We start from the raw sequence: 24925 nt of genomic DNA, 5'->3' as shown, positions 1-24925 counted from the left end.
CCTCTTCCCAAGCCTCTCGCCCTCCTCAGTCGGGACCTTCATTCACAAGGAAGAATCCTGAGGGGGAATTAGGTGCAAGCCCAGATCATCAACAGGAGTAGGAACAGACTGTTCTCACTGTCACGATGAGGCAGGTGTGACATGTCCACTGTCCACAGGGGTGATACGTCATTGGAGAAAGGAGTCTGGTTTGGGCCAGAAGGAGCAGTGCATTCACTGGAAATAAGGAGGTGAGACAGGACCAAAAAGGCAGGGTGCAGGGCGCCGTGGGGGCTCAGTCGGTTAGGCGTCCGACGTCAGCTCAGGTCATGATCTCAGGGTTTGTGGGTTTGGGCCCCGCGTCGGGCTCTGTGCTGACAGCTCAGAGCCTGGAGCCTGCTTCGGGTTCTGTGTCTCCCCCTCTCTCTGTCTCTCTCCCACCTGCACTCTTTCTCTCTCTTAAAAATAAATAAGCATAGGGGCGCCTGGGTGGCGCAGTCGGTTAATCGTCCGACTTCAGCCAGGTCACGATCTCGCGGTCCGTGAGTTCGAGCCCCGCGTCGGGCTCTGGGCTGATGGCTCAGAGCCTGGAGCCTGTTTCCGATTCTGTGTCTCCCTCTCTCTCTGCCCCTCCCCCGTTCATGCTCTGTCTCTCTCTGTCCCAAAAATAAATTAAAAAACGTTGAAAAAAAAATAAAAATTAAAAAAAAAAAAAAAAAAAGAAACAACCCACTCGATGGGGATGGAGGTGGGTTGAGGGTGTGTGTCCAAGAGCCCTATTTAAAAAAAAAAAAAAAAAAATAAGCATAAAAAACAACAACAACCCACAGGGTGCTCCCTGTGGATGAAACCACCCAGCAGGTGTGGAAGGCAGGGGGCAATGGAGAGATAAGGGGACTGTGGGCACGGGGGTCAGAGAATGGCTGTCAGCAGGTCAGGGGCAAACACAGCGGACTTCACGCTGGGCCTATCTGGATGAGCCGGTGCAAAGCCATGCTGGCGAATCCCAGCCCATCTGTCCAAGCGAGAATGAGGCCGGGATGCGCCCACGGCAGGCGGCAGCCCGTGCAGGGCAGAGCCCCACCTCCCCAAGCCCCCGAGGCTCCCTGCCCAGCTGGGATCCTAGGACCTCAGGCTGGACCCGCACTCAGCACTGACAGGTGACGGCCCCTCGCTGTTTCCCGCCCATCTCAGGCATGACTCGGAGGCGGCAGCGTGCCAATGCAACGGGGCCGCGCGAATTCTTTTTGGAAACGGTTTTCAGGGTTGAAACTAAAAAAGCAATACTAGGTTATGAATAATCCAGGTGTTTCCAGGGAGCCCACGAGAAGCGCACCGGGAGCGTGCGAGGGCCACAACTGGAAGTGACCCACGTTGGGCACAGCGGAGGCCTGGCTTTTGGAACGCGGCAGACAAGCCGCTACAGGGAACCGTGGCGTGAGGCTGAGAAGGAAATGTCGCGGGGTGAACTGTGTCCCCGCCAGACGCTGGAGTCCTGGTGCCCCTGCCTGAGAGCGTGGCTGCTCTGGACAGAGAGGGCGATCGGGGTAAGGAGAGGCGGAGCCCTGCAGATGGGAGTGCCAGATACAGACAGATACGCGGAGGGAAGCTGATGCGACGGCACAGGCAGGAGACACGAGGGACAGCCGCGGCCACCAGCACCGGGGGACAGCCTGGAGGAGGTTCTGCCTCGGGAGGAAGCGGCCGCCACCCCAGGCTCCCATTCTGTCCTCCACCAGGAGAAACACCTGTTAACTGGTTGGCCTAGAATGTTCCCTCCGGGCGTGGCTTCCGACCTAACTCCCCGCTTCCTAACGGACAGGATTTGTGCTCATGAAACCACACGGGCTGCACCGGGTGGACCCAGCCCCTCACTCGAGATACTCACAGGGGGGCCTGGGAGGCCTGGGAATCCATCCAGCCCGTCGCGCCCTGGGACACCGTCGTCACCTTTCAGACCAGGCACGCCTGGGACACCTGGCTGTCCCCTCTCACCTGGGAAGGGATTTGAGGTGTGACTGTACTCACCCAGATGCTGCCACGGAAGGACCGTGGGTCCCGGAACTGCCAGACCCCGAAGACTGACCTTTGGTGGTGATTGCCCGAGAATCGCCCTTCACCCCTTTGGGCCCTGGAGGCCCGACGTTGCCAGGGGCGCCCTGTGGGAGCAAACACACAGTTTCTGCCTCCTTCACACTGTTAAGGACGCCAGGGAAGATGACAAGTTTCAGCTCACACAGCTCGGGAACCTCTCCAACGTCATGCCTGGCGCTGCCCCCGAGGATCTTCTGCCCTGCGTGAGATGCTCTGCACCTGGTGGTCCAGTCCGGGAGCCACCAGCCACAAATGGCCACCGAGCGCCCGAATTAAAGTTCAAATAATGAAAACTTAACAGAAGGAGCCATACGTGGCTGGATAGTGAAAACCAGAATCTCGCTACTCAAAGTGTGGTCCGCAGACAAGCAGCATCGGTCTCCCCTGGGAGCTCATTAGAAATGCAGAACCTTGGGGCACCTGGTGGGTCACTCGGTTACGGGTCTGACTCCTGATCTCGGCTCAGGTCATGATCTCATGGTTTATGAGTTTGGGCCCCGCATTGGGCTCTGCGCTGATAGCGTGGAGCCCGCTTGGGATTCTCTCTCTCCCTCTCCCTCTCCCTCTGCCCCCCTACTTGTTCTCTCTCTCTCTCTGATAAATAAATAAACTTAAAAACAAGGCACAACCTTGGGCCCCACCCTGGGGTACGGAACAGGAATGTCTGTTTTAACAAACTCCCAGGGATTCACATGCTCGTGAACTCTTGAGAAGCGGTGACCTAAGACAAACCCAAGGCCGCTAAATCTTCACCACATTAGTTAGAATCCAAGCCTCCACGTACAAAGGAGGCAAGTTTGTGCTCATTCAATACTGAGAAGGACAAAGAGAGATTTGTGGACGGCTCATCTTCCAGACTGAAATTAAGGTTGGGAAAAAAAATCATACTTTAGAGACAAGCTTATGGCAGGGACATCACATTTTATGTCACAAAATCCAGTCTAGGTTCAGTGGGGAGAAAGGAGCAGGTTCACAGGCCAGGATGTTAATATGTGTGATGTGCTAGTTTCTGGAAAATCTTGCCTGTTGTTATTTGCAAGAATATGAGAACTTGCAGTGTTGGTCTAATGAAATGGACTGTTCTGAAAAATTCCACAGATACTTGATTTATTGATTTAGTTCTTTGCGGAAAAGGGCAACATTCTTTCCGAGTCCGGGAGGGCGCGTGGCACACAGACAGCGCTCAGTCTGTAGGTGCTGGGCAAACAGGTGGACGGATGAACTCACTTACTGACTGACTCCCATGCTTCACTCTCCCACACTCTAGCAGCACAGGCAGTAAAAAACCAGAAACCATCCCTGGCATTTCTCCTGTAGCAGGCTTGCCAGACACATAAACATATAATTAAATGCAGGACAACAAACACGATACCCGAGGTCTCTGAACAAAAATGCCGTGGGTGTGTGTGTCACACAGCTGGGGGAAGTGTGTACCCTTGGAAGATGTCAGACACCCCCGGTGCACAAAATGGGATCCTTTTGGCTTCTAGGAGATACTCGATCATTTTATAAACAACCGAAGATCCTACTAGTTTGGCCAGTAGTAATTGTGGAACTCTCACCGCATATGCATTTACATGGTGAGACCTCCCTGATTGGGAGACGCTATCATTTAAAACAATTTTTTTAACATTTATTTATTACTGAGAGACAGAGAGAGACAGAGCATGAGCAGGGGAGGGGCAGAGAGAGGAGGAGACAGAATCCCAACGAGGCTCCAGGCTCTGAGCCATCAGCACAGAGCCCGACACGGGGCTCGAACTCACAAACTGCAAGATCATGAACTCACAAACTGCAAGATCATGACCCGAGTCGAAGTTGGACGCTTAATCGCCTGGGCCACCCAGCTGCCCGGAGACGGTATCATAGCCCCTACTGTTCTAGTTGGACAGTACTGTGTTATCCTGAGGAATCTCAAGGTGTGAAGCAGAGAACAGGTGCTCTGGAACTCCTTTTACCCTCAAAGCTCCTGTGTCACAAAGCGATTATAAGTCAGAACCTTCTGTATCAGCAGCTGCGTGTGGCTGCCTTTCCCCGGCACCAGATCACACAGCCAGGTCATTCTGTCCTTGGTCAAGTGTCCTGAGCAACTTTTCCCCTATTGGCTGAATAAGTAAAATGATAGACTTTCCACACTATAAATCTATTGCGATTGTCTCTTATGTAAAATAAATGCTGTATAACGTCTTTGGCTTTAGCTGATACTGGCTTTGAAGTCACTGGTTAAAACCTCTTGCCCAGGAAAGATCTACAGATGTTCTTTTCATCGGTGTGAACTAAAATCCTAGGCGTGATCTAAAATAAAGGTGTGATACACACAAGGAATCCATGGGCAGGTAAGTTCACACACTCGTGTAAATTCATGATTTACTTGGGGGGGGGCCTCACTTTTTAATCTGGTTCAGAGAGACTTCATAAAATGCTTAATCAGTTCTATACCAAATCTGAATGTTCTGTAAGGAAGACGCTTTACATCCAAAATGCTAGGTTTTTAAAATTTTTTTGAGGTGTAATTTATACACCATAAAATTTACCATTTTGAAGCACGCAATTTGGGGTTTTTTTAGTGCAACGAAAACAACTGCAATAATTGCGAAATTGTGCAACCGTCACTATTATATAATTTCATCACCTCCCCCAGAAAACCCAGAGCCATGAAACACTCACTGCCCCTCCCCTTCCCCCAGCCCCCGGTGACTGCTGTCTGCTTCCTGTCTCTAGATACGCCTGTCCTGGACACTTCCACAGTGGCCACGCCGTTCACATTCTCACCAGTGAACGTTTCGAGGTTCCTCCCGGAGCATGTGGCCTTTTTGGATGGAGCACTGGGGGGGGGGGGGGGGAGGTGAGCGTTGCTGGTCTAAATCTGCATTCATTTAATAGACAAAAGCCGTCAAGGACATCCTATCAGCTCTGATGGGACTGGTGTCTCACCTTGAACCCTGGGAACCCAGGGATGCCATGCTGGCCGGGGTCTCCCTGGCTCCCTTTCTTCCCAGGCTCCCCGTTGATGCCTGGAAGGCCCTTGGGTCCTGGTGGCCCCGGGAGGCCCCCGATGAACTGGTCGCCTTCTGCGCACTTACAGTCCCCAGCGTCACCTGCAACACGAGGGAGGCGGGAAGGCTCACTATGTGCTCGTGAAGCACGTGCTTTGCCGGGGGCAGAAGTCCAGGGAGGTGGGGGCTGGACCGAGGAGGGGGCACTCGGGGACTTCCTGTGCTCGGGGGACTGTTACCCATTACCCCCGTTTCCTGGATGAGGAATGTGAGTTACTCCCCGGGACGCAGAACCCTGCCACGTTTACCCAACATGTTACCCAACAGGCCGTTTACAGAGCTGTGTGTGGAGCTGAGGAACAGGGGCTCCAGAGGCCACCACGGGCCTCCCAGGTCAGGGACGGGGGGCAGACAAGGCTCCAGGGTCTGGGACAAAGGGGGGCCATGGGTGGGGGGGGTGTGCCTGGCTGGAGCGGTGGGTTCAGAGCCAGGATCCTGGGTGGGAGGGAAGAAATCTGTGACCTCCCTTCTTTGTGTGCCTGAGGCCGGGCCCGGGGAACCCACTGTTGGTGGTGGGTGCTCCCCAGGGCACAGGTGGCAGGCGGGGGCTCACGGGAGGAGTCCTCTGCAGCCCTCCATGGTGAGTGATTCTGCAGTCACCACCTCCCCTCCCCCAGGTGCCAACACACCCTCACGTCCCGTGTGAGCCACAAAGGTTGGGGTGTGCTGCTTGGGGCCCCTGGGCGGCCGCCTCCCAGAGACGGAGCGTCCCCTGGGCGCGGCATATTTCGTACACAGAAACCCCTTTGTTCTGCTCGGTCGACCACACCTCCACCAGCAGTGGGGGGTGAGCCCAGGGCACCTGCCCTGCGGTGACTAGTCCCTAACTCGGGGAGATGGGCAGCCAGGCCTAGTCTAAGGGAACTCCGTAGCGGACAAGCTTGCGCAGGTGCTCGTTACGCAGCCTTGGCGCTGAGCCCTTAGAGGAATCATGAATTCATTGGCTCTGTACCGGGCTCCGCACTCCCAGAAGGTTCAGTGGTGCAGGCGGAGACACAGGCGGGAGGAGGGAGCGCAGACGGAGGGCCGGGTGGTGGGTGCCACGCACCTCGGCTCCGGTAACACCGTGGGAGAAAGGAGGCGCAGGGGGACGCGAAGGGTTGTCTCACGTCAGAGCCAGTGAGAGGGGTCATGGCCTCCCGCCCTTCCTCCGGTGCTCTCGACGTTCCTTACCTTTCCAGCCTTTCTGTCCGCGAGCCCCCGGGAAACCAGAAGGGCCAGGGTAGCCCACATTTCCTTCTGCTCCTTTAAGGCCGAAAAGGAAACCTAAGGAGAAGATCCAAGGGCGGCCCGTGAGCACGGTGTGGAGACCCCACGTCTCCCCGGACCCAGTGCTGGAAGGCTTACCGCGAGGTCCCCCAACAGGGTGTGACTCCATCCCAGGACACCCTCTGGGCCATTCTGTGGCCACAGCTCCCAGGGATGCAAGGGAATGAGAGGGGCTAGGTGTTCAGCTTTTCTATTGAAGTCTAGAGATAAAAACCTTTGCTTTTGGGAAATGTTGAGTCCAAGGAAAGGCTTTCACTTTCTACCATGTATTTTATCCCACTAAAAAAATTTTATTTATTTTGATACAGAGAGAGAGAGATAGAGCATGAGCAGGGGAGGGGCAGAGAGAGAGAGAGAGAGAGAGAGAGAGAGAGAGAGAATCCTAAGGAGGCTCCGTGCTGTCAGCACAGAGCCTGATGTGGGGCTTGAACCCACAAACTGCGAGATCATGACCTGAGCCGAAATCAAGAGTCAGAGGCTTAACTGACTGAGCCACCCAGGCGCCCCTTAGTTTATTGTTTTTCAAAAAAAGTGATTTATTTTTTAGTTTCTTTTTTTTTTTTCCGATTAAAAATATGGAACGCTTCACGAATTTGCGTGTCATCCTTGCGCAGGGGCCATGCTAATCTTCTCTGTATCGTTCCAATTTTAGTATATGTGCTGCCGAAGCGAGCACTATTTTTTAGTTTCTTAAGATTTTATTTTTACTAATTGTATTTTTTTCTTTAAATTTTTTTTTTTTCATTTTTTCAACGTTTATTTTTATTTTTGGGACAGAGAGAGACAGAGCATGAACGGGGGAGGGGCAGAGAGAGAGGGAGACACAGAATCCGAAACAGGCTCCAGGCTCTGAGCCATCAGCCCAGAGCCCGACGCGGGGCTCGAACTCACGGACCACGAGATCGTGACCTGGCTGAAGTCGGACGCTTAACCGACTGCGCCACCCAGGCGCCCCTGTATTTTTTTTCTTTTTAGTCTTCTATATAGTTTCAAACTCTGAACAGTAAACACATTCTTCTATAATAATTAAAAAAAAAGCAATTTACATGTAAAAAAATTCTATGGGCATTTATACATCGTGGGGACAATTGGTATCTTTACAATATTTCTGTGTAATCGACCACATATCTATTTACGTGCTAAAGGCTTGTAATCCAAAACCAACACAAGTTTGGTGTCCCCAAAAGACAGAAAACAGAATAAGATATTTTTTTTATTTTAATTTTTTTTGGGGGGGACAGAGACAGACAGAGCATGAACGGGGGAGGGGCAGAGAGAGAGGGAGACACAGAATCGGAAACAGGCTCCAGGCTCCGAGCCATCAGCCCAGAGCCTGATGCGGGGCTCAAACTCACGGACCGCGAGATCGTGACCTGGCTGAAGTCGGACGCTTAACCGACTGCGCCACCCAGGCGCCCCAACAGAATAAGATATTAAAACTACCTCGGTTCCCTAACGATCCCCCTGGAGCAGGTGCACAGCCGGGTTTGTGTAGTTAATGCAGAGAACAGGGGACCATCTGGCTCCGGCAACCTCACCTCCCCTTTCCCGACCCTCACCCCCAGTAACTAGGCTCAGGGCCCCTCAGAAGCTCCGCTAATTCCGCGAGCAGGGATATGTAGAGGGATTAGAACCACCCACCTTCTGGCCTCGTCTACTGGACGGCAGCGCCACCTTGTGGTGGGAACGAGCCAGGCACTCCTAGACACCAGCAGGGTCCGGAAGGACTGGAGGGTCCCCCACCCTGTCTGTCCTCAGGGCCAAACCCGGTGAGGCTCGCAGCCTCAGATCCAGACCTCCCCCGCCCTACACTGGGACACATGCTGCCATTCCGCAGGGAGGGAGAGGGAAACAGGCCACTAGGGAGACCGGAAGGAGAGGAAACACCCGTGCTAACGCTAAAGTTTGCTAACTGCTTGGCAGAGGGACACCAGCATTTCAATGTCAGCAGCCTCCCAAGTAGGGATAGATATTTATGGAAGGGTGGCAACGACTACTGTCCCGTGTGGCTCGCTCTCCCTACGCATTCAAGATGATCACTCTCCTTCACTCTTGGGTGTCCAACATCTGTCCCGTCCAGCACCTGTGTGAGCCAGGCGCCGCGTCTGCAGCTGGAGAGAAAACCGCAGACCCTCACGGTGCCTACGGTTTACGCGTGGACACACAGCAGACACACATTAGTGAACAAACCCACACAGAAGTTCAAATGAGGGCCGGTGCCACATAAACAGGGAGCTGTCAGGGAGAGCAGTAGAGAAAGCCTGCTCAGAATGGGGGGGTCAGGAAAGCCCGGTCTAGGCGCTGGCCCAGGACCCAAGGAACAAGAGGGAGCTGGCCGAGGGTGGGCACCGGGGTTCTGGAGAGAACAGCACACCCGAGAGCCCCTGAGGTGGGAGGAAAGCCAGGAACTGGAGGGGAATGCCAGGGGCTGGGGTTTTCTCCAAGGGCAATAAGGAGCCATTAAGGAGTTCTGAGGGGGGACGTCACACAAGTTTACGGGTTAAAAATCTACATGCTACCCCTGCAGACAGTTGAGTGGAGGCTGGTGATGAGCAGGCTGACTATAGCAGACATGCGTGATGTGTATTTGAGTATCACAGGGGGCGTGGGGGAAAAGTGGTGGACAGACTGCAGAGGCAGAGTCCGTGGGACCTGGCGATGGGTCCAGTGTGTGGGTGAGCGAGGCTGTGGTCCAAGCTACGGGTCTGTGTGTGTGCGTCGGGGCGGGGACGAGGCCCAGCACGGGGCGTGTCGGGTCGGGGAGCCGGGCGGCAGGAGACCCAGAGTTCAGTGTGGACACACAAAGTTCGATATGTCTGTGAGACAAGCCAGGCGGCCATGTGACGGATGACAGTTTGTGAGAGTCGGGGGCTCAATACAGAACTGGGTCGGGGACACAGGGAGTGCCGGCAAACGGCCTGAGCTTAAGGTCACCATAACTGGGGGGTCCAGTGGGTGGGGGTACAAGACAAGGGTCCAAGACCAAACTTTAAGGAACCCTGTCACCTTCCAGACTGTGTAGGCGGGAGAAGGAGGGGCCAGCAAAGGTGCCTTGAAGAGAACAGCCAGTGAGATAGCGAGAGGGGGGGCACAGAGGGCCAGCCCAGGAAGAAAGCCTGATATCTGCATCCTGTGCCCATGAGCAAGATGGAGCCCTGGGACCTGCTCCTCAGGTCACTGGCGACCAGGCCAAGGGCATTCAGGCTGCGGTGACTTTGGGGGCTTTATTTTATTTTATAATTAAAAAATGTTTTTAATGTTTATTCATTTTTGAGAGAGAGAGAGGGAGAGACAGAACGCAAGTGGGGGAGGGGTAGAGAGAGAGGGAGACAGAATCTGAAGCAGGCTCCAGGCTCCGAGCTGTCAGCACAGAGCCCGACGCGGGGCTCAAACTCACAAACCGCGAGATCATGACCTGAGCCGAAGTCGAACGCTCAACCAACTGAGCCACCCAGATGCCTCCTTTTTATTTTATAATACTTTTTTTTGTGGGCTTTATTTTACATCTCCTGAAGTTGTAAGAAGTGCAGAGCACAGGTAGGCGTTTGACCACGGATATCTCGGGGATGTTGGCATTTTAAGTTTGACACAAACCCTGGGTGTTGCTGACACTGCAAATCCAGTCACAGAGGCACCGCGTGGCCGTCGTAAGGGGCCATCCTGCCTCTTTCCTAAGTGCTCTCTTTGCCTAATAAATTCGTAACTTCAGACAAGTCCTATAGGACAGCAGTGCACCTCTTAGACATTTCCAGGATGATTCTCCTGAAGAGGCCAGTGACCACGACAAAGCTGTCAGCATTCTGACTTATTCTAGAAGACGACAGGACTGCCCCCATCCTCGGTTCCGTGAACTCGGCTCGAACCAAGAGCGAGCAAAATATTTAGCTGAGAAGAAAAACTGCCAACACGGTTTGATTCTACAGGAACGGCAAAAGGCTAAGAATTCTGGTTTTCATTAGTAGCAACACATAAAGCAGGATGAAATGCGGTTAAAGAAAGGAATCCAACAATGTCATTCCAGGGGGAGACTTGGAGAGCTCTGTGGGAATCAAGGTCACTGATATTACATTATGCACAAAAATCCTAAGAGGCCATTGTGGTTGGCTACTTCTTGCGCAAGAGATCGCTTTACAAAAGCAACTGGGAAACAACGTGTCTCACAGGGGAGAATAAATATTTCAAGGAGAACTTAAGTTCTATGCTTTTAATATCGTAAGCTGATAAAAGTTATTGGACACTATTCTATGTATTTTGTGAATAAAATACGCACAAGAAAGTAGTTGATTTGTTTACAGCTAACTGACGTTAGCAAATCACGGTCTTAACCGAGCAGGATTTGTAAAACAAGATGGTGTTTGTATCTTTAGCGATGCGAAATTTGGTTACAGGAATTGGGGCAAGGTCAGCCTTCAGTCAGTCTTCTGAAGAGGCAAGTCTTCGTGCTTAAAAAAATTTTAACACATCAGGTTCTGTTCCCAGAGAGGAAAACTTAACAGATAACATTTGCTCAGGAAATATCATGCTCACAGAAACTTAGCCATTATCAACGATGTCACAGGAATAAATATTACTTCCAGGCTAAAAATATATTAAAGACAACACTGCTCAAATGATTTGGCAAATTCCAGGGAAATATCTGCACCTAAAAATTTCCAGAAGAATGTGACAATTTGGCTTTGCCGGTCGGAGGAGAGTTGGAGCAGGAGAACCACATTACATAGAAATCTGTGCAACACCAAGTGGAATCAGAGAGGGGACTGCTCATATTTTTACAGCTCTTCTATTAAAGTTTATTGATTCTGGTAGGGGGGATGGACAGAGAGAGAGAGCGAGAGAATCCTAAGCAGGCCCTGAGCTGTCAGCACAGAGCCCCAAGCGGGCTTGAACTCACGAACTGTGAGGTCATGACCTGAGCCAAAGTCGGAGGCTTAACCGACCGAGCCCCCCAGGCGCCCCCGGGACTGCTGATTTTTCAATGGGAGGAGTATGTGCAGATACACTTCTCTAACCCCCAACATCCTTCCTCTAGAGATGGCAAAGAGAAGCAGTCTTCCCAAAGCACCGAAAGCACAGATCTGAACCTGACCTTTGCACTGAAATCCAACACTACCTGTTGGCAATGTGAGGCTCCCCCTCTCCGAAGAGAGGAAGCTCCCAGAGATTATTGGGATGGGGCAGGGTGCCAGGGAACTGAAAGTCAGATGTTTCGAAAGGAGACTGACAAACTATGGACCATATTACAAGGGAAGAAATTGGGCGCTCACGTTTTCTTCCAAGGCTTCATATATCCAAACTCTTGAGGGGATGGAACGCTCCCATTAGGGGATTTTACAATGTCGAAAACAGCCCTTTAAACTCAGAAGCTGCAAAGATCACTGTTTTTGATGGCAAGCGCAAAGACAGACTGCCCGTCTCCCTGACTCCTGGGGGCACCCTCAGCTAAAAGATGAGCCAGGGTAACATCGGAACCTGGAAGTTCCACTCTGCTATGGTTCAGCGACACCCCCAGGCAGCATGGGGTCCAGAAGCTCATGGTTGTCTGGTTTACAGACGCTCAGAGTCTCGCGTCTCGACCTTGGCCAACGGCGGCCACTTCCTGTTACGATAACGCAGTCACCTCTTCCTGTCTACTATTCTCAACTGTTCAGTGAGGCTCCACGTGGGCTGAGAAGACAGATTATTGAGTCTGCTTGGATTGTTAGTAAGACAGAGGAGAGAGGCTACAAGTCAAGGCAGGAAGGCTCCACCCTGGAAGAAGGTGATGGAACGTACCACACAGACACCTGACAGCGTTCAGCATGCACCTGCTTCCAGACTGCGCGGCTCAGGTCTTCCACTGGAGAGCTGACCTCACTGGACCCACAGCCAGCCAAACCCTACTGGGTCATGTCCGCGGGCCTGCTGATACTCAACAGATTCACCAGGCTGTGCCCTCCTTCCATCACCAGCCTTTCTGTTTGCATCCCAGAGCACCTGCCACGCCCTAGTGTGATGCCCACCGCATTGGTTCATGGAATTATTTAGCAGAAAAACCCCAGGAAAGATCTGACTGGGGCCAGGCTTCTTTGTCTGAACACGAAAACCACCACTCTTGAGTTTCCTTCCACTTACCGTCTGGCCCAGGTAGTCCAGGAGGCCCTGGCGGTCCTCGGGGCCCTGGCTTTCCGTCGGTTCCCGGAGGGCCGGGGTACAGCGCGGGGATGCCTGGGTCTCCTATGAAGCCTTTGGGCCCCATTTCACCTGGTAAACCTCTCTTGCCATCTGAAAATCCAACAGTGACCACCGGCAGTATGAGACTTGTGACGTGTAACATGTGTGTTGGCATTCCCGTCCCCAGGAGGCCACCAGGACTCACGGATTTACAGTCTGGTCAGGACCTTAAGGGTTGATGCCGTTGGAAGGTCCCATCACCGTATTTCAACTTTAAAAAAGCCCCTCCTCTCGCCCCCCGACAATGGTCTGAGAGTTGTAAGTGTGGCCACGACGTCTGAGGGCTGTGCATGCTCCTCCCGGCCAGCTGACAGCATCATGCTGGTTACTTGTCAACCTCAGAGCCCGGCCCTGTGGCAGGGTGCAGGGCGGGGGGAAGGGTCACTGTCATAGGCCCAACGCTCCCGGGAAGACACTGGGTGCATGCACTTGAGTCCGTTAGAGCTCCTGAGCCTTGTCTGTAAGAGACTCCGGCTGCAGAGCTGAGCAGTCAGTACGGGGACCCGAGGGGACGTACGTTTGGTCTTTTGACACCAGGGAGCCTTTACCTTCATCTCCGATGGACGTGCCAGGGGGGCCTGGTGGGCCCGGGTCTCCTGGTTCACCCCGGCTTCCTGGCTCCCCGTGGGCCCCTGGGAATCCTGGGTCACCCCTGACACCTGGAATCAAGACAGACTTTGAAATGAGAACAGGACGCTGTCCAGGACCCACCTCAGACGTGCACACTTTCACCAACCAAACACGTATTTTCTCGTTTATCTCATACACCGAAGGATGGCGGGGGTCTGAATGTTTAATATATGGGGGTCTCTGCTTTCGAGGAGCTCATTCCTAATCAAATAGGAGCGATACAAGATTCCCATAAATATCATAAAATGACAGAGAGGTTTAAAAAGGGGGAAAGATTATTTTGGGGAGAAATCGGACATTGAGGGACCGTAGAGATTAAAAATAATAGGAACAGGTGACATTGTGGAACTTTTGCTGTGTGCACTGGGCTCGGTGTGCAATACTTGACTGATTCTCATAAAGCTGTGGGGGACGGGGGAGAGCTACAGCCCCACTTTTATAGACACGTGAGGCTTCATGCCCACCGGCACTCAGGTTTCACGGACACGGCAGCCTGGCAGTTGGACACGGGTGCCCTCTGAGGGGACAGGAGACGGGAGGGACAGGGCAGAGGACGGTGGCAGAAGGGGATCTGGAGAGGAGATCAGCCAAGTGGAAAGCAGTGAGCAGGGGAGCGTCTGCTTCTGGCGGGAGTGCTGGGGATCTGTGAACAGGGGTCAGGCTGGGAGAGCAGCTGAGTCTAGAGTGGGGATAAAGAAGGAAAAAACAGGCCTGGGGATCCCCCCGTGCACCAGGCTCCATGCAGGAAGACCAGGAAGTGAGGAGGGTGGCTTCCTGCGTGAGGCCCCTCATCCCCAGAGCCCCAGCCCAGCTCCGCTTTTCCTGGATGTCTGCTGGAAGGATAGCGTACGTGAGCACTCTTACAAACCCTATCCTGAAACACACACACACAGACACACACACACAGCGGCCTCGCTGTGTTCTCTGCAGGTCAACAGCAATGCTTTACTGTGCAACACATTTTTTCCCCTGGAATACACCTGGGAAAGATGAGAGAAAAGATGAGACAATATGACATTTTACTGCATAGGGATTACCAAGTGTTAGGAAAGCCATCACTCTGCACGGGATCTTTAATTTTTTTGTTTTGTTTAATCTCAAAAGCAAGTCGTTGAATTAAGGATGCCTGTGTGCCTGCATACAAGTAGGGTGGAGAGTGTGAGTCTGGGCTACCTGTGCTGGGGCTCCGCTCCCTGCGGAGGGCGGGGCAGGGGAGGAGTGCTGGGCTCTGCACAGGGGTCAGGTGGGCGCTGAACGCTCCTCCTTCACTCATTCTACATGACCTTGGGCAAGTTACTTAACTTCCTGTGTTTCAATTTATCCACCAGCAAAACAGGACTAACATCAGGCCCCCTCTCTCAAGGGGTGGTTAGGAAAAGTAAATCAATTAACAAGCATAATGGTCTAACAACTCAGACCCCTGCCCAGGCTCCGGCGAGCCCTAAAGAAACGCTGGCCATGAGCACGGAGTGAGAGACGACGATGAACGTGCAAACCACAGACCCTCTCATTTGTTTGGAAGAAGAGCAGGACTTGTTTCAGTTACTTTGCAACCATTAGGGAAAAAAAAGCACAAGTATCCTCCACCCTTTGGGATTCGACGAGCTCCTGCAAAGCTACTTTGTGAAGATATTTATTTTCCTTTCTTCGCTGATGCTCATCAGCCTGTGTCAGGAGCCCTCACCTGCCAGCTCACTAATTAAAAAAATTTTTTAAATGTTTATTTATTATTGAGAGACAGAGCATGAATGGGGGAGGGGCAGAGACAGAGGGAGACACAGAATCGGAAGCAGGCTCCTGGCTCTGAACTGTCGGCACAGAGCCCGACACGGGGCTTGAACTCACGAACCGCGAGATCATGACCTGGGCCAAAGTCGGACACTTAACCGACTGAGCCACCCAGGCGCCCCCCCAGCTCACCAATTTAAAACCATCGCCTTCCCAGTGTGGTTTTAGAAATACAGGGTGGTGGACGGGGGAAGCTAGATCAACGCCGGGCTCTTGGGCAGTGAACGTTTTTGAAAAATCGCCGAGGTTAATTTAAAAAATTATGTTCCCAAAGCCTCAAGGACAGTATTTCCATTTCACCAAAACCACTGACAGTACATCAACCTCATGTTCCTCTTCCTGGGGTTTCTGGCCTGGCAGGCGTGTCGCAGTCCATGGACACCCCATGGACTCCATGAGTACCAGCCGCGCAGGGAGGGCGATCTGAGGTGTTGAGCAGGGATTCCAAATATACCCATTTACCGGTATGTGTTAATTCGCAAGAATGCACAAAACACAGCTGTTCTTGCGGAGGGAGGCCAGTGGTGTCCTTTCAATGCCACCCTGCAGAGAACTCCTTCAGGGGCTCTGCCAGGATGTCCTTAGCCCTGTGCTAGTGTAAGTTCTCACCAACAGCGGATAAGCACATGCAAAGGCTGTTCTTAAACTGACAGATGGTTCGCACCAAGCAGGTGCAAGTCCTTGACCCGCGGACACATACTGGGTGCAGGAAGAAAACATTAGACCATCTTTAGTTAAACTCTTTTAAAGTAAAAGTCTTTCCTGATGTGTATTATTTAGTACATACACTGTTCAGCCATTCAGGTAACCTACTCTCTGCCTGGTCCTGTTCTAGAAATTGGGGATACAGTAGTGAACCATAGCAGCTAAAATCCCAGAGCTTTGCACAACATAGGTGAATCACCCATAAGTAAATATACATACGATTACTTAGAGGGGGCACTGAAAACAGGTTTTTTTTTTTGAACCTAGAAGGACTCACATTCAAAAAGGTTCTGAGCCCACTGCTCTTCTCACAGAATTAAAATCGTATTTTGGTACGATCCTGCCAATCTGGGAGGCTGAGTGAAATCACGAGATGGGCATTAGCTGTGACACATGCAAAACCTTTCATGTACACTCAGGGGTCAACTGGGGCACCGGGAGCCTCTCCTGGGCAGTCCATCATGCACAAATACCTGGGGATTCCTCGAAGGTTGAAAGGAGGTGGCTATGTACAGATTATGGATTATGGCCAGTTTCCGGCTTCAGACTGGCCAGCAGGGGCCGTAAGCATCTTGGTGCACATGGGGCAGTAACCAGCAAAGGCGGCTGGGACTCCCGCCGTCAGGGAGGCCAGATGTGCCCAAGGACTGGATTTCTCCAGTGACTTTACAGGTGGCGAAACCAGAATCTGCACGACGTATGCAGAAGTGCAGGGCTCGCCCAGCAGAGGGCGCTCTCTTAGGCACAGGTGAAACCAGCGCCTCTCTGTGACACCACGTTTAAGCATTTAAGCTAAGTTGTACATGGGACTGACATTCTCCAAAGGTTATGTTCTAAACATCTTTTGTTTTGCTTTGCTTTGTTTTACTCAGAAAGCCTCTCTTGCCAGTTTATGACTCTGTGTCCGAGACAGAAGAGGATCCCGTACGATGTAGAACCGCAGGAGAAATCACACACAAACCTTTGGCCAGGGAGGGATGAGGCGAGTACGCAGGGGCACCTGGGGGGCCGCGGTCGCCCACTTCTCCCTGGAGGAAGAAAGAGGAGAACAGAAGAACGTGAGGCCCGCCTTTTGGAGTTTGGGAAACTACGCTTAGTACTAGGGAGTAAAGCTGAATGTGGACCGTCTGCCTTGTGCTGTGGTGATGCCTGGGTATCCCAGCCACCAGCCGGACACACCAAGAGGCAGCAGTGTGGGCAGGGCACGAACCTCACTTTGAAGTCCTTCTCAAACACCAGAAGCGGGCAGGGGACGACTTTCTGCAGGGCAGACTGTTCCCCTGTTGGTCACAGTACCCCAGCCACCCATCGGATACCAGGCTGCAGCCACACCCAAGCTGGGAACGATGCAACTGTACCCTGATCTGGATTGTGACACCGAAACTTCCAAGTGCTGCCTTGGTGTCATCGAGCCTCCCGGGGCCCCCGAAGGCCTGACTGCGGAGTGCCCCTGTCCTCACCAGATACGCTCCCCACCAGCAGGAAAGTCTCCCCGCCTGACTGGAGCCCCATCACCCGACCAGCTGCACCCCACCTGGTCCTCAACCTACTGGTCCTCACCTCCCTGCCAGCCCATTCTTCGAGCAAGCCAATCATACTCCCCCCTGGGGACAGGGGATACCCCACCCTCTTGTTACTACAAAGCCTGTCCCCACAGCCCCGCTGGTCCCCTCTGCTCCCGGGTGCAGATCCCGAGTGTGCCCTCCATGTGCCTTGTGTGCCTTGTGTGCCCAGCACTGTGAGGTCTGGACACGTGACCGATAAGTCCGTGTCCGTATCATCTGTCCAGTGCGGGGTGTTGTGTGTTTGCTTAGCGAATGTTAAACAGGGCAGAGGACACCTCCTCCAAAGGGGTGGATGGCAGGAGACCACACCTCCAGCCCCAGGAAAACTGAGCTCACCTTGAGTCCCGGGGGTCCATCCGGGCCTTGATAACCATCCAGTCCTTTGCTTCCCTGCAGGAAAGATGTTCGGGGCTTAGTTTTACTGCTAACACAGAATTTAAAGAAGTGACCATGATACCATTATTACGGCTGACAACACTAAAAATTAAAATCATTAAAATCATTAAAATTACCTACCACCCACTCTGTGCCCAATGTTCCCTGATTGTGGTCTCAAAGTCCAAACGTGACCTGCGGCTGATAAGCCTCATCATTATTTTGTTTAATTAAAATTTTTTTTAGCGTTTATGTTTTTGAGGCAGAGAGCAAGCAGAGGAGGAGCAGAGACAGAGGGAGACACAGGATCCGAAGCAGGCTCCAGGCTCTGAGCTGTCAGCACAGAGCCCGATGTGGGGCTCGAGCCCACGAGCCGTGAGATCACGACCTGAGCCGAAGTCGGATGCTCAACCGGCTGAGCCACCCAGGCGGGATTTTGAAAAATTTTTACGAGCACCAAATAGGAGCATTAATGCCCCCTAATTTAGAATTTTTCTCTTCATTTAGAAAGTGCTCAGTGCTGCTTTCTAATCCCCTTGAATATTTATTGAAAGAGAACGTTCACCCTCGTGAGCCACATCATAGCTGGATATATATATGTAAAGCTTTTTAAGAAACCTAGAAGTTCATTGCCTCTTGCCAAAGAATAGGTACAGTGAGGCCCCAAGTTCGGAATACCACGCGCCCGTGGTGTAAAAAATGCAGCCTGGTTATTTCACAGGATGTTCTGGAACGCGGGAGCACACATGCTGAAAGTCCTGTTGTTTAGCGTGAGCAATGACGGGGTTGGTTTTGTGCTTTCCACGCAGGCCTTTCATGCCGACGGACTTCCTTTCACGCTAGATGGAGCTGATGATTCAGAAGTGAAGGGAAACTTCTCCGAGGTCCCACCAATCTCCTACTTGGAGGCCATCTCTCGAGACAGGCACGGAGTCCTGAAAGAGCGCGCCGACGACGGGAGCAGCTAGGCGCTCAGTTCTCAGCGGCCTGCGCGCCAACCTAACAACTCAGCCCAGACGCCGCGCTGGATGCGGCCGGACGTGCATTCGTGCTACGTGCCTGAGTGCCGTCCGGCTGGGCGACGCCATCACTGGGCAGTAGTGGGTACCCCCCCACCCCCTCCGCACAACGTGCTCACCACCTGTGCTGCATAAGCCACAGCAGCACCAACGTTTCCGAAACACGTCTGAGCAAACGTTTGGAATGAGCCGGGGGCTTCAGAAAACCAACAGGGGAAAGGGCAAAATGGAAGAGTGCTCAGGATGTCTCTGACTATTGGCTCTATCGATCCACAGGTCTCCCTGTTGGCTGCTGGAACCCCAAAAAGCCAAGACAATGATCTAGAAGTTTCCCTGTGAGTTCTCAGCAGCAGGTGAATTGACTGGGGATGGGGGTGGGCTCAGTATTATGTAGGGCTCAGCAGAGTAAAAGGGGGATATTGTACTTAGGTGCACGTGAGACCACAGGCAGCTGGAACCCTGATTGTCCGGCACACCAAGAGTCAACACAACCACCTAACGGGTTGTCTTTGTGTTTCTGTGCAGACATAACAACAGGGGTGGCAGTGGGTGGGGGCAAGGGCTGTGCGGTCAGGGAGGAATTATCTGGGGACTAGATCAGTAACTGAACAGGTCGCTAGGAGTAATGGCAGCTTGTCAAGTAAGACGAGGTTCAGCGGTCACGTCTGAGGTGCCGCGCGGCCTAACAAGCAGGGACTCTGCCATCTGTACATGTCCTGGGCATTTCCTATTTGTATGGTTGAGTAAACTGTCTCCCCACAGAGACGTCCCACTTGGCCGGAAGTGTCCCCGTCTTCCCCTGGAAGATGAGGGCCTTCCGTTCTAACATCTGGCCACAGCAGTTAGAGGCCCCAGGTGGTCAGTGTCTAACTGGGCGTCTTGTCTCACATAAACAGCGAGTTCCAGGGGGCAGCTGTATCCAACTGCATTAAAAAAATATCTGTAACTCCTGAGTGCCGGGTGTAGAAAAAACCCGTAATTATAATTTCCCTGTCACTGGCAAGCGATGAAAGTTTGAACGACAGAACTTCGGTTCCACAGGCGGTGGAGACGGGTCCCTGGTAGACGTTGCCTTCGTTCTCTGTCTCTTTGCTTGATTAATGAAATCCTTCCACTGGAATTTGGCCTTCTGGCCTTCAGTTGGGGTACGCCTGGACAGCCGTCCTCCAGGAACGCCGCCTTTGGGGGTGCCCGCATCAGTTATGAATGTCATGAGAACGTGGATGCAATTAGGGAAACCCTGGTGTCAGCTTCTCGGCCTGAGTTTGGGATGAAAGGACAGGAGCGGGAGGAGCGAGACAAGCCAAGGTTGCAGGAAGGAGTCGAGGCTGGTCCCGCTGCGAGCGGGTTAGAGTGTCAGCAGAGCCTGGGTCTAGGGCTACTGCCGGCTGGAAGCCGGACCCGGAGGCCACGTCCATCTGAAGTCCCCAGGGAGCTCCCCGCGGAGACTGATGAGCCCCACGTCCTTGTTGTCCACATGGCGGTGGAGCCCTGGCAGGATTCAATGGAGTCATGATTCAGAGGCTGAACTGATTTCTAAAAAGCCTGTCTATGCACTTCCTAGGACCGAATGATGGAAATCCTGGCCTATGGGCGCCAAGAGGTGTGTCCCATACTGTCGACCGTGTGACGGCTGCAAACAGCAAGCAGCTGGGAACCACGGTGAGGGGTCGTTAGGCACACGGTGCATCCTTTTCCCGCAATGCTGTGCAGGTCGCTACCAAAGCTCTGTGGATGTGTCCGTGCTAATGTGGAATCATCTCCAAAGCACGGTGGTGAAATAAACAGGCGCGTCAAACTTACCTTTTGTCCTGGTGAACCTTTCTCGCCATCGAAGCCAGGAGAACCCTGGGTTGGGACGGAAAACGGAAGCAAAAACATCTCAGAATGGACAGCAACATTTCCCGGAGGGCTCTGTTACCGCCCCTGACATGGGCTAACATGAAATGCTTTACTATGAAAGTATCAAAATTATTTTCTGAAGGAGGTGGGCCATCACGCCTACTGCCTAAAGAAATACGAAGAAGTCTAGAAAGACGGTATGGTTCATCCGGTGGAGGTGTTAAAAGACCTGCACTCCAACTTTCTCAGGGGTCTCTTATTTTCCAAGATTCTAACACGTGTGCTTTTAGTGGCGGTGGCTACCAGAGAGCCACCGCAAGGCCACTCTGCCTTTGTTCTGGCCACATTTCCCAGTGCACTTGCAGTGAGGTGTGGCAGGTGACCGAGCTCTGGCTGATGGAGGGAGGACCGAAGAGGCAGGCGTCATCTGAGGCCACGCTCTAAGGATGGAGGTCTGCCCTTGGGCATGGGAGCCACAGGCGCTGAATCTCCACGGGGGAGACACTCCCGTGACCCCCAGCACCCCACCCACTGTCCTAGACTCTCAGGGAAACAAGAATCAACTTCTTGTGTTGGGGACAGTCTACACTTCCGTTACCATGGGTTAAGGCAGCCTCACCGGCATTGGCAGAGATGTCTCTGTGTTCTGCCCGCCCCCCACCCCCCTCCTTCAGTGGAGTCTCCAACATCATGGTTACTGGGGGGGAGGGCGTGTCCATCACTGTGGGCTCGCCCGCCGCGTTCAGCGGGCCACTCTGGCAGGGACGCTGGGAGTGGGGAGGCTGTGCGTGGGTGAGGGGAGAGGGTATGTGGGACCTCTCTGTGCCTCTAGCTCGACTTCGCAGGGAACCTCAAGTCTGCTCGGAGGAATCCAGTCTACTTAACATGCAAACCAGAGCAAACTGCAGTTATGGGATGCATCGCTTACCCGTGTGCCCGAGAAGCCCATGACTCCTTCTTCTCCCTTCAAGGCAATGCCCTAGGAGGAGAGATAAGATGTGAGGGAGCTGGCCCGTGCACTTTACCCCCTCGGGTGTTCTAGCCCCCTGGGACTCCTGGGGTCCCCAGTCCAGCCCAGCACGATTCAGGGTCACAGAGAGTCCCCCAGGTGGCCTGCACTAGCATCACTCCAGGACACCACTGGCATTGTCACGTAGCAGGTGACGCCCAGGAAGGCTGGGAATACAGGGCAGGCATGATGAGGACGGAAGACAGCATAGCAACGATGTGCTGGCCCCAGAACTGAAGCCACTGCCAAGCCCGCTGTCCCTCCGCCTGTGCACCTGCTCTCCTAAAGCGCCGACGTTCAGGTCACAAACCCCAGAAGATGTTGGTTAGCTGGTGTGTATTATGCAAAAGGGGAGACATTCTAAAATTGTTTTCTGAAAAGAAGTGTCAAAGTGCCACCCGATGTCACAGGTGGATGCTGCTAGAGCCCTGTGCGTGGTCACCGGGAGTGGGGGCCGGGTGGGGGGCTGGGGGGACCCTGTCAGCGAGAGGAAACCCGGCCGCTGCTCGACTTACCTTTCTTCCCGGCTCCCCCTCACTCCCCTTTTCGCCCTGCGAAGACAGTGAAGTGTCAGAAAGAGCATTAATTCAAGAGCAGAAAGGATGGATGGGGTTCACCATCCAAAAAGTAGTTAATGCAACGGCAAACAGTGACTACGAGTGGCTCATAATAAACAACTCCCACGCTGTGCAGCTTCAAAGTTCAAGAGAAAAGAAGTATGACTTTTTCTGGGCTTTCCCAATATCAGTTAAATCCCATGCTACGTCTGGTGGAATGGGGAGGCTGCCCGTCCGCTCTCTGCACAGCCCCCCCCCCCCTCGCCCACGGCACAGGCCCATGGTGACGTGCAGTGGCAGAGGATGTGCCCGTGAGAGGCCCCCAGCGATGGCGTTCATTTGAATAAAAGAGCCTTAGGAAGGTCCTCTCGGGGGAAAGGACATGTTTGGAGCATATTAAAACCCCAAGCTAAACAGGCTTTATTTAGGAAGCAGGCTCAATTTTATATGATCGCTTTTTCCCACTCTTCTTGGTCTAAAACGGGGGAAGAAATGCAGTGACCACTGGGTTCTTTCCCTCATTGCTGCTGAGATGGCACCTGGGATCCCTGTCACTCTCAGCAGCCTCCTGCAGGCTGGCCGGGCCCCCGTCGCCCACCCATCTTGTTGCAGAAGCTGAAGGAAATCTGATGCAGAAGCTTGAGCACCTCGGCAGGGATCGCACGTCCTCTGGCCTCACTCCCCCCTTGGCTCCTGTCCTGAAAATGAACAGAGGCCCTACCTGGCTGATGGCGAGGGCACCAGCAGGAGCCAGAGTCCCGTCTGGATCCCACCTGATGACTCAGTGGGGTCCCCTTCCTGCCTGGATGTCCGGGAACATCCTGCTCTAAGCTCAGATGGCTCCTGACACGCTTTCCTCGGCGTTCTGCCTTACATCAGCCACTGCCCAAGCCCCTTCTGTCAACGGTCACGTGGCTGTGAAGTCAGGCACAGCTGCCTGGAGCGACTTTCTCCCGGAGGCCTGCCTTCTCCCAGCCACGGTCGAGCACCCAATCTCCATCTGGACAGATACTTGAGAGTTGGAATTAGATCCCATGTTTGGGGTTTTCACTTTGGTCCCAGGCACTGTCTGTGACCTCAAATTGGGGACTTTGCCCTGACGGAGTGGTCTCCACTCAGCAGCATTATGAGGTTGAGTTTATTGACCACCTTCCTTTGGCACAAGGGAGCCCGGACACTGGGGAAGGTTCACTGGCCTGTCTGAGTGAGTGAGTGGTAGAGTGGGTGTTAATTAAAAAAAAAAGTTTATTTATTTTTTTTGGGAGGAGGGGCAGAAAGAGAGGGAGACATAGAATCCCAAGCAGGCTCCACACTGTCAGCATGGAGCCCGACTCGGGGCTCGAACTCACGAACCGTGAGATGGTGACCTGAGCCGAAACCAAGAGTTGGGCGCTTCACCGACTGACCCACCCAGGCGCCCCTGAATTTTTATTTACATGCCAAGAGTACACTTTTAATCAAAGAAAATGTTAATGGAAATTATAAAAATCAGAAAACTGACTGATGGGAGAACGCCCACAGTGATGCTCCATTGTCAGCAAAGACAAAAAGTAGGTTTCTTTTGCGGAACATAACACTTTGCTCAGATAGTTCCCATCCTGGCTCTGAATTATGCTTGGACCATTAACCTGTGCCTGCACAGGAGATGTGTATACTCAGGACAGATCGGAGACTGTTCGTGAATTCTGCTGTTGTTGCAAATTTGTCAGTTTTTTTTTAAGATGATGGACTAGTACACCTGTGTGATTATGGGTGGTGTCTTCATGTGTGATGAGCCAGCTGGGTACTAAGACTTCCCCACTTTGTGATTGTTTTAAAAGGATCAAAGAAAATTCCTTTCTTTTAGTTCAACTGGAAACACAGTCAACTTTGCTGAAGCCTCTTTACCTTATACTGATCTGGGTGGAACATCTCCTTCATGGGCCCGATGATGGCATGGTGGATGTCTGATGGAATCCCATTGGGTCCCGGCTGTCCCATGTCGCCCTGGGAATGGTTTAGCAAAAGTAGTCAGCTTTAAATTGCAAAGACACCATCAGGTGTGAACAAAAGCACCACTACAAACTGCTATTCCTACTTTTGTACATTACAAAAATTACACCAGTTTTGTAATGTTATAATCATGGTATAAAATAAAATCATAACGTAAAATTATTTGTATCCTCCTTGCATTCATCATCATTTGCCATTTATTCATAAACAGTGTTGAGGTTGTTCATAAGTGTGGGTTACATTTGCTTCTGTGGAGTTATCTCCTTATGATGAATTCCTGTACTAGGGCTGAATGTCGCCACATCAATGTTTTCCTCTATTGGGTCCCAAGATTGGGACCTCGACCCTTTCCCGAGAAAGGAAAGACTACTCCAGTCTTGCCACTGCTATGCCCGTTAAGGGTGTTCTTATAGAATAAAAAGTAGCATCTTCAACAGATAAAATATCTCAGGCTTTATTTGCACTTTTGTCATTAGCAAGAAACACTTCTCACTTGGTGCACAGATCCCAGAAGGAATCAATCTGCAACAATTAGACGAGGATTCTTGCATAAGAAGGGGCTTCATCTGCCAGAAACTGACACAAAAAGAAACCTATTGTCTTTTCTTTGGCATTTCCACAAGCAGACTATGGAATACAAATTTGAGCCCAGATGTCATATAATGTGAACAGGAGCAAAGTGACACAATGTAGTATTCTGAGAGTCTGCTAACATTGTATCTAAGAATTGCCTGGAGGTCTTGGTTCGTCTTCCTTTACCTATCCAGGCCTCGATACTCTATTAACATTCGACTCAACTCTTTGGAGATGATACACATTCACTTCTTTTCCATCC

At 52.4% G+C, this 24925-nt stretch overlaps 1 protein-coding gene and 1 non-coding gene across 3 annotated transcripts in view; both read right to left on the bottom strand.

The window, feature by feature from the left end:
- COL4A2 (collagen type IV alpha 2 chain) overlaps positions 1 to 24925 on the bottom strand; it is a 173695-nt gene that overhangs the window by 36259 nt on the left and 112511 nt on the right. For both annotated transcript variants that reach the window (XM_047852721.1, XM_047852712.1), the window contains exons 13-24: positions 23986 to 24084; positions 22057 to 22092; positions 21461 to 21511; positions 20494 to 20538; positions 17633 to 17686; positions 16693 to 16759; positions 13157 to 13267; positions 12510 to 12659; positions 6303 to 6395; positions 5008 to 5171; positions 2066 to 2138; positions 1868 to 1974 (exon numbers count right to left, since the gene is read on the bottom strand). In XM_047852721.1, the coding sequence (XP_047708677.1) occupies positions 1868 to 1974; positions 2066 to 2138; positions 5008 to 5171; positions 6303 to 6395; positions 12510 to 12659; positions 13157 to 13267; positions 16693 to 16759; positions 17633 to 17686; positions 20494 to 20538; positions 21461 to 21511; positions 22057 to 22092; positions 23986 to 24084 (1050 nt within the window). The remainder of the gene's footprint in view (positions 1 to 1867; positions 1975 to 2065; positions 2139 to 5007; positions 5172 to 6302; positions 6396 to 12509; positions 12660 to 13156; positions 13268 to 16692; positions 16760 to 17632; positions 17687 to 20493; positions 20539 to 21460; positions 21512 to 22056; positions 22093 to 23985; positions 24085 to 24925) is intronic.
- LOC125146893 (U6 spliceosomal RNA) lies at positions 6968 to 7074 on the bottom strand. The gene has a single exon (XR_007144916.1). It is a non-coding gene; the product is annotated as a U6 spliceosomal RNA (small nuclear RNA).

This window comes from Prionailurus viverrinus, chromosome A1 (genome assembly GCF_022837055.1).
Source record: "Prionailurus viverrinus isolate Anna chromosome A1, UM_Priviv_1.0, whole genome shotgun sequence".
Taxonomy (NCBI): domain Eukaryota; kingdom Metazoa; phylum Chordata; class Mammalia; order Carnivora; family Felidae; genus Prionailurus; species Prionailurus viverrinus.
This window is presented reverse-complemented; position numbering and strand designations above follow the sequence as displayed.